At 52.9% G+C, this 14,134-nt stretch overlaps 1 protein-coding gene across 3 annotated transcripts in view; it reads left to right on the top strand.

Moving 5' to 3' along the window:
- The window catches only part of TBC1D22A (TBC1 domain family member 22A), a 314,377-nt gene that overhangs the window by 15,852 nt on the left and 284,391 nt on the right, over nucleotides 1-14,134 (top strand). For all 3 annotated transcript variants that reach the window (XM_053582457.1, XM_053582458.1, XM_053582459.1), the window contains exons 3-4: nucleotides 61-398; nucleotides 6,762-6,938. In XM_053582457.1, coding sequence (XP_053438432.1) covers nucleotides 61-398; nucleotides 6,762-6,938 — 515 coding nt within the window. The remainder of the gene's footprint in view (nucleotides 1-60; nucleotides 399-6,761; nucleotides 6,939-14,134) is intronic.

Genomic DNA, 14,134 nt, shown 5'->3' with positions numbered 1-14,134 from the left:
GTTTGGGTCAGAAAGCCCAATGCGCCGAGCATGGGCAAGTGACGCCCCTTTGCCTTGTAGCTTGCTCAAGGCCACACCCAGGATGCCAACCACGCCGGTGAGGGCCAAGAAGGTCAGCACCTTCCAGGAGTTTGAGAGCAATACCAGCGACGCCTGGGATGCTGGGGAAGATGACGACGAGCTCCTGGCCATGGCGGCAGAGAGCCTTAACACCGAGGTGGTCATGGAGACAGCCCATCGTGTGCTGCGCAACCACAGTCAGCGGCAGGGCCAGCCTGCTGGGCAGGAGGCCCCACGGCCGGAGCTGAGGCTGCAGCCCGAGGCAGAGCTGCCTGCAGCCCCAGGAGACCTGCGGCTGGTGAAGTCCGTCAGTGAGAGCCACACATCCTGCCCTGCAGGTAGGCTGGAGGGACAGAGAGATGCTGTGAGCTCTGGCAAGGCCGGGCAGGGCCCGTGCCCCCTCCCCGAGAAGGGTTCAGAAGGTCCTATCCCCCTTTGATGCGGGGTTCCTGACCAGGGAGCTGTGAGGCTGTCCTGCAGGTGGCCCCAGGGCTCCGGGCAGGAGCAGCAGCACCTCCTGTGGGTGCCTCAGTGCTTTTCTTGTTCCAGACGAGGATGCCCTCCAAATGCAGTGCTGGCCACGGACAACACTGGGCACCCTGCCTCCCCCTTGGCACACCAGCTTAGTGCAGCGGGTAGCTCTGGGGATGGCATTCCCAGCCAAGGAGGGCTGGGTCTCTGCCAGGTGTGGAGCACATGGGTTCAGGATTCCAGGGAGTGGGAGTCTGACTTTGGAATTGTCCTGTTCTTGTTACAACCCCGTAGGGCTGGGTCCCACTGTGACATGCAGAGCAGCCACCCCTGAGGCTGCCTGTGTGACTTTTGCTCCAAGTGTTGGAGGTGTGTGACATCTGTGACGAGTATCTGCCACTCCAGGCACAGTTTTCAGGGCTTGGGTTGCTCCATGGACAAACCAGGTGTAGGTCCTTGCGCTGTGGAAAGTCTGTTCTGGAAAAGGGGGCAGATGCAGAACTACACACAACCCACAGGAGGCACGGAGGGTGCTAGAAGGTCCTAAGTGCCACGGGTCAAGGTAGAAGGGGGGGTGGGGTTGTCATGAGAGCGGGCTGGGCAGTGGGTGTCACCTGGTCATCCTCACCCACAGTGAGTCCATGGTGCCGCCAAGGCCTGGTCAGTCCCCTCTCCATGGCCACGGAGGGCTTGGGGGTTTCTCCACGTTTGCCTATGAGAAGACGATCACTGCCGCAGCTTAAGGTCACCCTGTCAGCAGGTGCAGAACTTGGCTTTGTACCTACGTGCAGTTTTCGGTTCTCCTGCAGGTGCTTCCTTGTGTGGGTGTTGTTGAATTGGGTGTTTGCAGGAAGGGATGATTGCTGGAGGTGTCTGTTCATTATTTTGCTCTGCCCCCCTAGTTTTTATTCTTTTTTTTCTTTTGCAGTTTTTGGCTGGGGCTGGGTTTGAACCTGCCAACTCTGGCATGTGGGGTTAGCGCCCTACTCCTTTGAGCCACAGGCGCCGACCTCTGGCCCCCTAGTTACAGTTCTTTTTTTTTCAATTTCAGCTTGCTTCTTCATTCTTCGTTTGAAGTGCTCTTTCTTTTTTGTTCATTTTCTTCTTCCTCTGGCGGTGCTCTTTCCCGTTGCCTCCCCAGTAGCTGGGATTACAGACGCCCACCACAACGTCCGGCTGTTTTTGATGTTGTTAGTAGAGACAGGGTCTTACTCTGGCTCACTGCTGCTCATACTGGTCTCAAACCTCTGAGCTCAGGCAACCCACCCGCCTCGGCCTCCCACAGCGCTGGGACTACAGGCGTGAGCCACCACGCCCGGCCCCTAGTTACAGTTCTTTTTTTTTTTTTTTTTTTTTGTAGAGACAGAGTCTCACTTTATGGCCCTCGGTAGAGTGCCGTGGCCTCACACAGCTCACAGCAACCTCCAACTCCTGGGCTTAAGTGATTCTCTTGCCTCAGCCTCCCGAGCAGCTGAGACTACAGGCGCCCGCCACAACGCCCAGCTATTTTTTGGTTGCAGTTCAGCCAGGGCCGGGTTTGAACCCGCCACCCTCGGTATATGGGGCCGGTGCCTTACCGACTGAGCCATAGGCGCCACCCCTAGTTACAGTTCTTAAAAACACTTCCTAGGAATGAACTTCTAAAATGTTACAGTTCTTATTAGGTGAGGATGCTCTGAATTATTTCATTTGATTGATTTTCATTTTGGAGTCTAATACAGTTTAAAGTTTTCTCTACAAAAAATGGAAATCTGGTGATGGCTTTTGCAGGAGGCTTGGCAGTCCCGTGACTGACTGAAGTCATGCACACTGACCACCTCCTGCAGACCCAGTCCTGGGCAGTGCGCTCTTGCATGTGGCAGGCTCAGGGTTGGCAGGAGCCCTGAGTTTGTCCACTCCTGGGGGTGCTGCTGTCTACAAGCTATTGCTGGCGGTTTCCTCAGCATCCCCAGAGGCAGGGGCTCGTCTGGTCAGGACCACATGGTGTGTGGTTGGAGGTTCTTGACTAAGAGGCAAGCTCAGGCTGTGTACAGCCAGGGTGGAGGAGCTGTGGGATATCACCCGGGGAAGACGCATCCTTTAAGAGCAAAACCAAGGGTGCTCCAAGCAGCTGTGGCTGGGAGATGGGCCGGCCCTGTGGCCTGTGCCAGTGCTTTTTTGGAGTCGGCCATCTTTGCCGTGTTTGCTTTCTAGGCATGGCTCGTGAGCACTTGAGTGTAGTGACAATGGTGGCATTAACTGGTCACATGCTGGGTGACAGTACTGAAGCGAGCTTTTTGACAATGAGCTTGTCACGCTTGACCGCAGCACTAGGGCTTCAGGCTTGTCATTCCTCATTTATACCCACAGGGAGGTATGCAGAGGTTAGCAGCTTGCCCAGAGCTGCATGCTGACCGCTATGCAGATCACACCTGGGCGGCTGACTCCAGCGTTCCTGCTGCTGGCCACAGACCTGCCTGGGCAGAGCGGGGCATTCTGTGGCGTGATCCTGCTCCCAGGGACACGGGGTGGTTTCTTAGGGCAGTTTTGCTGGTTGCAGCTGGGGCAGGGCATCGTGTCACTTGCAGGTAGTGGGTAACATCCCATAGGGCCCAGGACAGCCCGCACCCCTAGCAGTGACTGATCTAGCCCCAGCCATGGGCCAAGGCTGGGAAGCCCTGGTCAGGAGTCCACCATGCTGCTGCTTCAGTGTACTGAACAGGTTGGTGACTGGGGGGCAGGAGTGTGCAGTGTGGAGGGAGACGTGGTGATGTTCCAGTTCCCTTGGTTGTGGCTGCCTGTCCATCATCAGACTGTTTGCCAGGTAGTGTCATAGATGTGGGTACGTCCCTGTTCTTGTTCTCAGGGACCTCATGTCGTGGCACCAGGAAGGCCCACCTGGTGGGGAGACAGACGGGTGAGTGGACAGGCTCCAGAACCATCCATTTTGATTTGTTAAGGAAGGAGATGCGGAGCCTCCGGGGTCTGGCATCTGATCTGTCTCCTGAGGGGATGGGCTGCGTCTGCAGGCCTCAGGGACACATTTTGCAAATTCCTTGAAGATGGGGCCAAGTCCCAGTTGTCTTAGTTTCTCCTTGGTGTCCTGTACTTGCATAAATGCTGTTGAAGTAAAGGCAATTTTCCTGAGGGCTAGGTGACCACGTGGCTTTTCCCTGTTCCCCACCCCACAGTACCCTCCTGGCTCCCTGCTCAGGGATGAGGACTTTGCTACCCAGGTGACTGACCTGTGAGTTCCATGGTGTTTTGCTGCTCAGGTGAGCGGCTGTTCCCAGTATAGAGACTCTGGGGTGTGCTGTCTCACGGGCCCACCTGGCCCTGCTGTGTGGATGTGCCCTCTCCCTAGAGCAGCCCCTGTGTTCACTTCCTGCCTAAGCCTTGCCCCTCATGGTGCGCAGCTTTGTGGAGCTAGATGTCAACTTTGAGAGTCTGCTGTCATCAGCCTTGGCCTTCAGCCCAGGAGAGGCAGTTGGGCTGATGGTTGAGTGGTGATGTGGTTGTGGGGGGGTTGCATCTGCCACCCCTGTGCCTGCTCTTACCTCTTGCTACCCTGAGAATGCCTCAGAAATCTGTTATCTTGACACCTGAGGTTGGATGAACTGTGTTTATTTATTGACACTGGGTTGGTAGCAAACCCTGTCTCCAGCTGGAAAGCTCTGCAAGGCCTGCACAATGGGCGCTAGGATGGGTGAGGCTGTCCCTGTATGTGACTGTCACAGAGCTGGTGACAGTTACATCCCTGGGGGTAGGATGTTGACGTGCTTCCTGTCCATGGTAACAGAGCCCTGGCGGTCAATCTTTCTGTTTCCTCGGGAACATCTCTGTCCCTTTATGTTCTGAAGTTCACCAGTCACATCTTAGAGTAGGAGCCGGCAGTGGCAGGTCCTCAGATGCCTTGATGGAGTCACACCAGTCATCTCTAAAGATCATAGTAACCAAAGTTGTGTACCTTTAGTCCTGAGACATAACATGTAGCTCATCTTCCGGCTGAATCTTTTTTCTTTCTTTTTTTTTTTAAAGTTTTTTTAATTGGGTTAGCACCCGTGCTCAGTGGTTAGGGTGCCGGCCACATACACCGGGGCTGGCAGGGTTGAACCCAGCCAGGGCCTGCTGAACAACAGCTGCAACACCACCACCAACAAAATGGCCGGGTGTTGTGGCGGGTGCCTGTAGTCCCAGCTACTCGGGAGGCTGAGGGAAGAGAATTGCTTAAGCCCAAGAGTTTGAGGTTGCTGTGAGCTGTGATGCCATGGCACTCTACCGAGGGCGACATAGTGAGACTCTGTCTAAAAAAATAAATTTTTTTTTTTAATTGACAGGGTGTCACTGTTGCCGAGGCTGGAGTGCAGTGGTGTCATCATAGCTCACTATAACCTTCGATTCCTGGGTTCAAGCCATCTTCCTGACTCCGCCTCTTAAGTAGTTGGGACTACAGGCATGTGCCACCACACCTGGATAACTTTTTTTTTTGTTTTGAGACAGAGTCTCATTATGTCACCCTTGGTAGAGTGCCGTGGTGTCACAGCTCACAGCAACCTCAAACTTTTGGGCTTAAGTGATTCTCTTGCCTCAGCCTCCCAAGTAGCTGGGACTACAGGTGCCTGCTACAATGCTCGGCTATTTTTTGGTTGTAGTTGTCATTGTTGTTTGGCAATCCCAGGCTGGGTTCAAACCTGTGAGCTCCAGTGTATGTGCCGGTACCCTAGCCACTTGAGCTACAGGCACCAAGCCAGGATAACATTTTACATTTTTGTAGAGATGAGGTCTTGCTAAGTTGTCTAGGCTGGTCTCAAACTCCTGATCTTAAGTGATCTTTCTGCCTGGGCCTCCCAGAGTGCTGGGATTACAGATGTGAGCTGCACACCTGGACTTTTTTTTTTTTTCTTAAATAGAATCACAAACACAACTGAAATGATAGACTCTGATAGAACCAAAGGAGCTCTGAGCATCTCCAGTCAAGGTCCTCCCTCGCTCAGGTGCTGCTTCTTAAGCCTTCCCTGAGTTGAGGCTGCTGGAGAGGATTCTCTGGATGGTGGGGTTAATACGAGTCATCAGGGGAAGGGAGACTGGGGCAGTGCCCTGAAGTCTGTGCCCCCACTGGGCCAGATGGTGCCAGAGGCCACAAGTTCAGCTTGCCTGGCTCCTGGAGAGCCTCTGGGTTTCTGTGCGGTGGAGGGAGACGTGGCCAATCTGTGGCATGAGGGAGGTAGGGAGTGACGCTCTCACCCCGGCTCAGCTGTAGCTGCCGGCAGCGGACGTCCTTCACATGTTCACTCTGCAGCGTTCGTTCTTGCTGTTTCCTGGAGTTTTCTCTTCACTTTATTTTCATCTTCAGTTTTTGAAAGATGAGGTCACTGGATGGGATTTAGGCCTGGGGGCGCCAAGCCTTGGGGAGTCTCTTCCTTGTTGGATTCAGGCCGGGGGCACCAAGCCTTGGAGAATCTCTTCCTTATTGGCCCTGGCAGCTCTGTGTCCAGTGGCCTGAGGGCCTTTGTGTCTTACCTTTGGCTGTCCCCATCCTGAGTTGCTGGGCATAAAGCGGGTCTCAGTCTCCAGGACCTCTCTGTGCAGGAGCAGGTGGTGTGCCTCCCAGCAGGCGAGGGCTGGGTGGGCTTGCACTCAGATGGCCTCTCGGTCACTGCCTGCTGTCGGGTCTGGGCAGGCGCCATCCCTCCCCTGGCTGGCTTCCTTTGTTTTCTCAGGATGACAGTCCCTGCCTGACCCCCTCCCCAGGACTGTGGTGAGGCCCAGGAGAATCCGGTGGGTGGTGGATTCAGAGGTGCTCTGGAGACAGCAGGTGGCTGGTCTCTCGGGCCCTGGTCCCTGGCCTGTCCTTGGCTTTGGCTCTGGTCCTCAGTGCCTCTGCTGGCTTCATCCCTTTCCTGCAGTGACTCGCCCTCCAGGCTCAGGCTTGGAAAACCTCTTGTCAAATCCTCTGGGTCATGGTCCCTGGGCAGGCCCTGATGTCACAGGAGCCAGTGAGCCTGACCACTGACACACCCTAAGTCACCTGGAGTTTTCTGCTGTCATTGTCTTTCTTCTGCCAGGGGGCCAGTGAATTTCAGAGGCACTGGGTCCCAGTTGCTTAGTGATGGTGGTAGGGTTGTGACCCAACAACATTGACAGGGGACAGTGACATAGTAGGTGTGAGGCCGTCTTAATGTGGGAAGAACATGGGGTCAGTGTGGTTGAGAGGCATCCTCACCCTCACCTCTGTTGTCTCACCCCCGCAGAAGGTGCCAGTGATGCTGTCCCTCTGCAGAGGTCCCAGTCTCTGCCTCACTCGGCCACTGTCGCGCTGGGCGGGACGTCCGACCCCAGCACCCTCAGCAGCTCAGCACTGAGTAAAAGAGAAGCCTCCCGGCTCGACAAGTTCCAGCAGCTGCTTGCCGGCCCCAACACAGACCTCGGTAAGTCCCCATAGGTCAGAGGGCGCGGACCCTGTTCTGTGGTGTCTGGGGCCTCTGTGTGGATTTACCCAGCAAGCAGTTCACGGCGTTTGTATTCTCTGTAAGTCACTAGGACATGGTAATTGTTGCTGGTAGTTCCTTTGGACATGTTTGGTCAATGCATTTCCAAAGCAGCGTGATAGTGGGCTTTCTAGTCTGTGTTGATGCTGCCCTCAGTGGGCACTTTGAGGCCGCCATGTGTGTGTCATTGTTCTTCATAGCGTCCTGGAGACGTGGCTCATGGGGATGCAGAGCTAGTGACAGCATCTGCCCCTGCTGAGCTTGCACTTTCCTGCCATGGTGCTGGGGCTGGTGGGAGGGCACAGGCTTTGGGCACTGCACAGGGCCAGGGTGATTCCTCCGGGGCAGGCTGCTTCCAGGCACACGGTGCCCGTGGGGACATGCCGGGGGTGCACTTGCTTTCAAGTCCTTTGAGTGGAATTCCCAGTCAGATCCACGTTCTTTGGTTTATGTTTCTCCTCTTTGTTGAGCGACACTCCACTCTTGGTGTTTACCAGATGTTGGAGCGCTCAGGAGGATCAGGATGTGGTCCTAGCCATGAGATCATGAGTAATTTGGGGGACAGATGTGTAAACAGGCAGTGCCAGAGTGGTGCTCTGCAGGCTGAAGGGCGGAGGTGCAAAGCCTGGCTCAGCCAGGAGGGGGCAAGTGGGGCCCACGGATGGGTGCGGATGGTGGCTGGGTGGGGGAGGAGCCGGGCTTTGTGCAGGGGCCTGGGAGTGGGGAGGGTTCAGGTGGAAGCAGAGGGCAGAGGGCAGAGGGCAGAGGGCAGAGGGCAGAGGGCATGGCAGTGCTGCTTGTTGTGACAGGGGGGCAGTGCAGGACCGAGTTCTGAGTGTACTCAGTGTGGGTTGTTTCTTTTAAATCATTTTATTTATTTTTGAATCAGTAGCACTTGGGTCTGTACAACATTACAGGGCACAGCAGGGTCTACAGTGAGGACAGTCCCTCTCCCCCTCCCAGTATACACAGGCCCACCCTTTTCACTGTGTCAGGGTCCTCCTTCCAGAGGGGCCTATACACATACTGCTCTAAACATTTTATTTTGAGGTAATTTCAAACTTACAGAAAAGTTGCCAGGATGGTACAAGCACCTCCCATATGCTCTTCACCCAGATTCACCAGTTGTTTACATTTGCCCTGGTCACCATCTGATTGTGTGTGTGTGTTTTCTCCAAACCGTCTGAGTCGGTTGGAGACGCCACATCCCTGTGCTCCTGAGACCCTCACTGTGTGTTTCCTGAAAGCAAAGACCTCCCTCCAGACAGACGGTCGCAGTGCAGCTGTCAAAGCCAGGAAGTTACTGTTGAATAGCTGCTGTGATTGTAATCTACAGTCTGTGTTCCTATTTGCCTGTTGTCCAACATTGTTCTTTCTGTCTCCTTTTTCCTAGCCCAGAACCCAGCAGGGGACGTGCTGTCCACGCCTTCCACTCCATTGTCATGCGTCTGTAATCGCCATTGACCCACAGAACTAACTCATCTCTTCTCTGGTTGTTTTTTTGTTTGTTTGTTTTTCTTGATATTTTTGAAGATCACAGGCCAGTTATTTGCGGAATGTCCCTTGGTTTGTGTGTGTCTGATGTCTCCTTGTGGAGAGATTTGCGTCAGTGACTCAGGGCAGGAAATCCCTTCAGAGACTCGTGTTCTTGTCTGTTGTAGCAGACGGAACCACTGTGGGTTTGTTCCAGTGCTGGCAAGGCCGACTCCAAGCCCTTGGTTGAAGCTGGTGTCTGCTCTTTCTTTCCACTGAAATGTTACACTTTTTCCTTTGGTAATCAAGAGGTAATTTGTGGAGAGATACTTTGGAGTCTCTGCATTTGTAGGTTGTATTTCTCTCTGCACAGGAGTGGTGACGCTGCGCTGCACCTCCCCTCTGTGGGTTGCACTATGTACTTTCCCACAGCAGTACACAGACAGGGCCTTAGTCTTCACAGGGCTTGCAGTGAGCTGTTCTGTCTACACCCCATGACTTCCTTCTCTGACTCCCTGTTAGTGGGCGTATGGGTTAGTCCTAATTTTCTGTCATTACAAATAACTTGAGAACTTTTCTACAGGCATCGGAACCTCGTCCTGCAACGATTAGGTGCACAGAGCACCCTTGGATGTAGGTGAGAGCGATGGCAGAGAGCAGACGGCTTGCGTGGTTCGGCTTGAGCCCTGGGTGGGTGGACGTCTTGTCCACTAGGGCAGGAGCTGAAGGTGGATTGCGTCAAGCATATCGTCCAGTGGGGTCAGTGTGTGTCTTAGTTATTCCCTTTCTCCAGTCATGCCAGCCACCTGCTCTGCTGACTCTGAATAATGCCAGTGCGGTGCAGAGACATGAAGGCACTTTGTGCCCACAAGAGCAGGTTCTGGAGCTGGGCTGCCTGTGTGGAGAACTGGCTCTACTGATGACTTGTTCTGTGACTTTGAGCGGCTTGGTAACGAGCCTGTGTCTGTGTTCTTGTACATATGCTAGGCACAGTGAAGGCAGCTGTGTTCTTGTTCATGGGATGGGCACAGTGAAGGCAGCTGTGTTCTTGTTCATGGGATGAGCACAGTGAAGGCAGCTGTGTTCTTGTTTGTGGGATGGGCACAGTGAAGGCAGCTGTGTTCTTGTTCATGGGATGAGCACAGTGAAGGCAGCTGTGTTCTTGTTTGTGGGACAGGCACAGTGAAGGCAGCTGTGTTCTTGTTCATGGGATGGGCACAGTGAAGGCAGCTATGTTCTTGTTCATGGCATGGGCACAGTGAAGGCAGCTATGTTCTTGTTCATGGGATGGGCACAGTGAAGGCAGCTGTGTTCTTGTTTGTGGGATGGGCACAGTGAAGACAGCTGTGTTCTTGTTCATGGGATGGGCACAGTGAAGGCAGCTGTGTTCTTGTTCATGGGACAGGCACAGTGAAGGCAGCTGTGTTCTTGTTTGTGGGACAGGCACAGTGAAGGCAGCTGTGTTCTTGTTCATGGGATGGGCACAGTGAAGGCAGCTGTGTTCTTGTTCATGGGACGGGCACAGTGAAGGCAGCTGTGTTCTTGTTCATGGGATGGGCACAGTGAAGGCAGCTGTGTTCTTGTTCGTGGGATGAGCACAGTGAAGGCAGCTGTGTTCTTGTTTGTGGGATGGGCACAGTGAAGGCAGCTGTGTTCTTGTTCATGGGATGGGCACAGTGAAGGCAGCTGTGTTCTTGTTCATGGGATGAGCACAGTGAAGGCAGCTGTGTTCTTGTTTGTGGGACGGGCACAGTGAAGGCAGCTGTGTTCTTGTTCATGGGATGGGCACAGTGAAGGCAGCTATGTTCTTGTTCATGGGATGAGCACAGTGAAGGCAGCTGTGTTCTTGTTTGTGGGACAGGCACAGTGAAGGCAGCTGTGTTCTTGTTCATGGGATGAGCACAGTGAAGGCAGCTGTGTTCTTGTTTGTGGGACAGGCACAGTGAAGGCAGCTATGTTCTTGTTCATGGGATGGGCACAGTGAAGGCAGCTGTGTTCTTGTTCATGGGATGGGCACAGTGAAGGCAGCTGTGTTCTTGTTCATGGGACAGGCACAGTGAAGGCAGCTGTGTTCTTGTTCATGGGATGGGCACAGTGAAGGCAGCTGTGTTCTTGTTCATGGGATGAGCACAGTGAAGGCAGCTGTGTTCTTGTTTGTGGGATGGGCACAGTGAAGGCAGCTGTGTTCTTGTTCATGGGATGAGCACAGTGAAGGCAGCTGTGTTCTTGTTCGTGGGACGGGCACAGTGAAGGCAGCTGTGTTCTTGTTCATGGGACAGGCACAGTGAAGGCAGCTGTGTTCTTGTTTGTGGGACAGGCACAGTGAAGGCAGCTGTGTTCTTGTTCATGGGATGGGCACAGTGAAGGCAGCTGTGTTCTTGTTTGTGGGACAGGCACAGTGAAGGCAGCTGTGTTCTTGTTCATGGGATGGGCACAGTGAAGGCAGCTGTGTTCTTGTTTGTGGGACAGGCACAGTGAAGGCAGCTGTGTTCTTGTTCATGGGACAGGCACAGTGAAGGCAGCTGTGTTCTTGTTTGTGGGACAGGCACAGTGAAGGCAGCTGTGTTCTTGTTCATGGGATGAGCACAGTGAAGGCAGCTGTGTTCTTGTTTGTGGGATGGGCACAGTGAAGGCAGCTGTGTTCTTGTTCATGGGACAGGCACAGTGAAGGCAGCTGTGTTCCTGTTCGTGGGATGGGCACAGTGAAGGCAGCTGTGTTCTTGTTCATGGGACAGGCACAGTGAAGGCAGCTGTGTTCTTGTTTGTGGGACAGGCACAGTGAAGGCAGCTGTGTTCTTGTTCATGGGACAGGCACAGTGAAGGCAGCTGTGTTCCTGTTCGTGGGATGGGCACAGTGAAGGCAGCTGTGTTCTTGTTCATGGGACAGGCACAGTGAAGGCAGCTGTGTTCTTGTTTGTGGGACAGGCACAGTGAAGGCAGCTGTGTTCTTGTTCATGGGACGGGCACAGTGAAGGCAGCTGTGTTCTTGTTCATGGGACAGGCACAGTGAAGGCAGCTGTGTTCTTGTTCGTGGGACAGGCACAGTGAAGGCAGCTGTGTTCTTGTTCATGGGACAGGCACAGTGAAGGCAGCTGTGTTCTTGTTTGTGGGACAGGCACAGTGAAGGCAGCTGTGTTCTTGTTCATGGGATGAGCACAGTGAAGGCAGCTGTGTTCTTGTTTGTGGGATGGGCACAGTGAAGGCAGCTGTGTTCTTGTTCATGGGACAGGCACAGTGAAGGCAGCTGTGTTCCTGTTCGTGGGATGGGCACAGTGAAGGCAGCTGTGTTCTTGTTCATGGGACAGGCACAGTGAAGGCAGCTGTGTTCTTGTTCATGGGACAGGCACAGTGAAGGCAGCTGTGTTCTTGTTCGTGGGACAGGCACAGTGAAGGCAGCTGTGTTCTTGTTCGTGGGATGGGCACAGTGAAGGCAGCTGTGTTCTTGTTCATGGGACAGGCACAGTGAAGGCAGCTGTGTTCTTGTTCATGGGACAGGCACAGTGAAGGCAGCTGTGTTCTTGTTCGTGGGACAGGCACAGTGAAGGCAGCTGTGTTCTTGTTCATGGGACAGGCACAGTGAAGGCAGCTGTGTTCTTGTTTGTGGGACAGGCACAGTGAAGGCAGCTGTGTTCTTGTTCATGGGATGGGCACAGTGAAGGCAGCTGTGTTCTTGTTCATGGGACAGGCACAGTGAAGGCAGCTGTGTTCTTGTTCATGGGACAGGCACAGTGAATGCAGCTGTGTTCTTGTTCATGGGACAGGCACAGTGAAGGCAGCTGTGTTCTTGTTCATGGGACAGGCACAGTGAATGCAGCTGTGTTCTTGTTCATGGGACAGGCACAGTGAAGGCAGCTGTGTTCTTGTTCATGGGACAGGCACAGTGAAGGCAGCTGTGTTCTTGTTTGTGGGACAGGCACAGTGAAGGCAGCTGTGTTCTTGTTTGTGGGATAGGCACAGTGAAAGCAGTGCTGGTTTTGCAGGTTGGATAAGACGGTGGATATAAAATGCGCAGGAGGCGCTGAGCACATCATGAACACTTAAAATGTCAGGTTGTTACTGTTACGTTCATTTGTATTGACCTGTTTATCCTCTGCCTTGATACTTACAGTATGACATATGTGGCCTCTTTTGTTGTTGGTGACAAATCAGGGTGGTTTATAGATCTGTTTTCCTGCTTGTGTCCTGTGGTTTCCAGCTGGTGGCAAGGGGAAGGCTGATGGAAGGCTTGCCTGATGGGAGTCCTGTTGAGGGCCTGAGCACCCAACTAGAATCTTGTGGATTTTGTCATTGAAGCGACTTTTTTTTTTTTTAGACAGAGTTGTACTATGTCACCCTTGGTAGAGTACTGTGGCATCACAGCTCACAGCAACCTCAAACTCATGTGCTTCAGCGGATCTCTTGCCTCAGCCTCCCAAGTAGCTGGGACTACAAGCGTCTGCCACAACACCCAGCTATTTTTTGGTTGCGGTTGTCATTGTTGTTTAGCAGGCCTGGGCCAGGCTCGAACTCGCCAGCCTTGGTTTATGTGGTTGGCACCATAACCACTGTGCTACAGGCACTGAGTCTGAAGCAACTTTTAGAAATTAAAATCATACTTAAAAGTGAAGCTTTCTAAGCTTGTGGGAAAATGTGAGTGTGTATGGGTAGATTGAAAGCTTAGGATGTAAAAATCAGATGCTTTTGTTAGGTTGATGGGATTATGGTTTTCTTTTTTTCTTTCTTCAGAATTCTATTTAAATATCAAATCTAAAATGGAAAAGCTAAAACCAGAACTTTCAATGTTAAACGATTACTGGATTTGTATTTAGTGGCAAGAGAAGATATAGCCAGTACATTTTCTGTTTTTATAAGGTAGTTAGATAGCTTCCAGAGATGGTGGGATGTACTGTTTCACATTACGTAAAAAACTTAAGTGGCAAATATTTGCCGGTGTTGGAGAAGCAAGTCGCTGATGTGAGACGGGCCCACAGAACCATCCCACCTGCTGAATAGCCTTGTGTCCGGTGGATTCTTTTCTTTGTTTAGCGTGTGCTCTGTCATGAGTCTGGGGAGGAAAGTGGCAAATAGGACTTAACAGTTCATTCTACTCTTAGCACTGGCTCAGTATTTACTCACACAGAGATTGCTGCCTTGAGTCCTGAGAAAATGACACTCATGTTTGTCACGTGTGTCTGGCGAATGGTGGTAGGTTTGGCAGCAGTTTTCTGAGGACTGCTGAGTGCCTGCTGCGAGGCAGTGGGACCTCCGATGGCATGCTGCGTGCGTGCGATGCTCAGCTCCAGGACTCAAGAGCTTTCAAGCTGTAGAACAAAAGCCCCTTTCCTTTGAGAAGTGGGGTCAGGCACACAGTCACGTTCCAGCTCCCCGGAGTGAGCGTCCATTCTGGGCTTCAAGATCGAGAGCATTCTTGAGCAGATTGAGGTGGAGTAGGGGAGGCTTTTTGAGTCTAGATCAGGGGTCCTCAAACTGCGGCCCGCGGGCCACATGAGGCGGTGTATTTGTTCCCGTTTTGTTTTTTTACTTCAAAATAAGATGTGCAGTGTGCGTAGGAATTTGTTCATAGTTTTTTTTGTTTAAACTATAGTCCGGCCTTCCAGTGGTCTGAGGGATAGTGAACTGGCCCCCTGTTTAAAAAGTTTGAGATGCTGGCTATGCCCTCACTC

The sequence above is a fragment of the Nycticebus coucang genome, chromosome 3, assembly GCF_027406575.1.
Source record: "Nycticebus coucang isolate mNycCou1 chromosome 3, mNycCou1.pri, whole genome shotgun sequence".
NCBI lineage: Eukaryota > Metazoa > Chordata > Mammalia > Primates > Lorisidae > Nycticebus > Nycticebus coucang.
The sequence above is the reverse complement of the archived record's forward strand: the minus strand, read 5'-3'. Positions and strand labels throughout refer to the sequence as shown.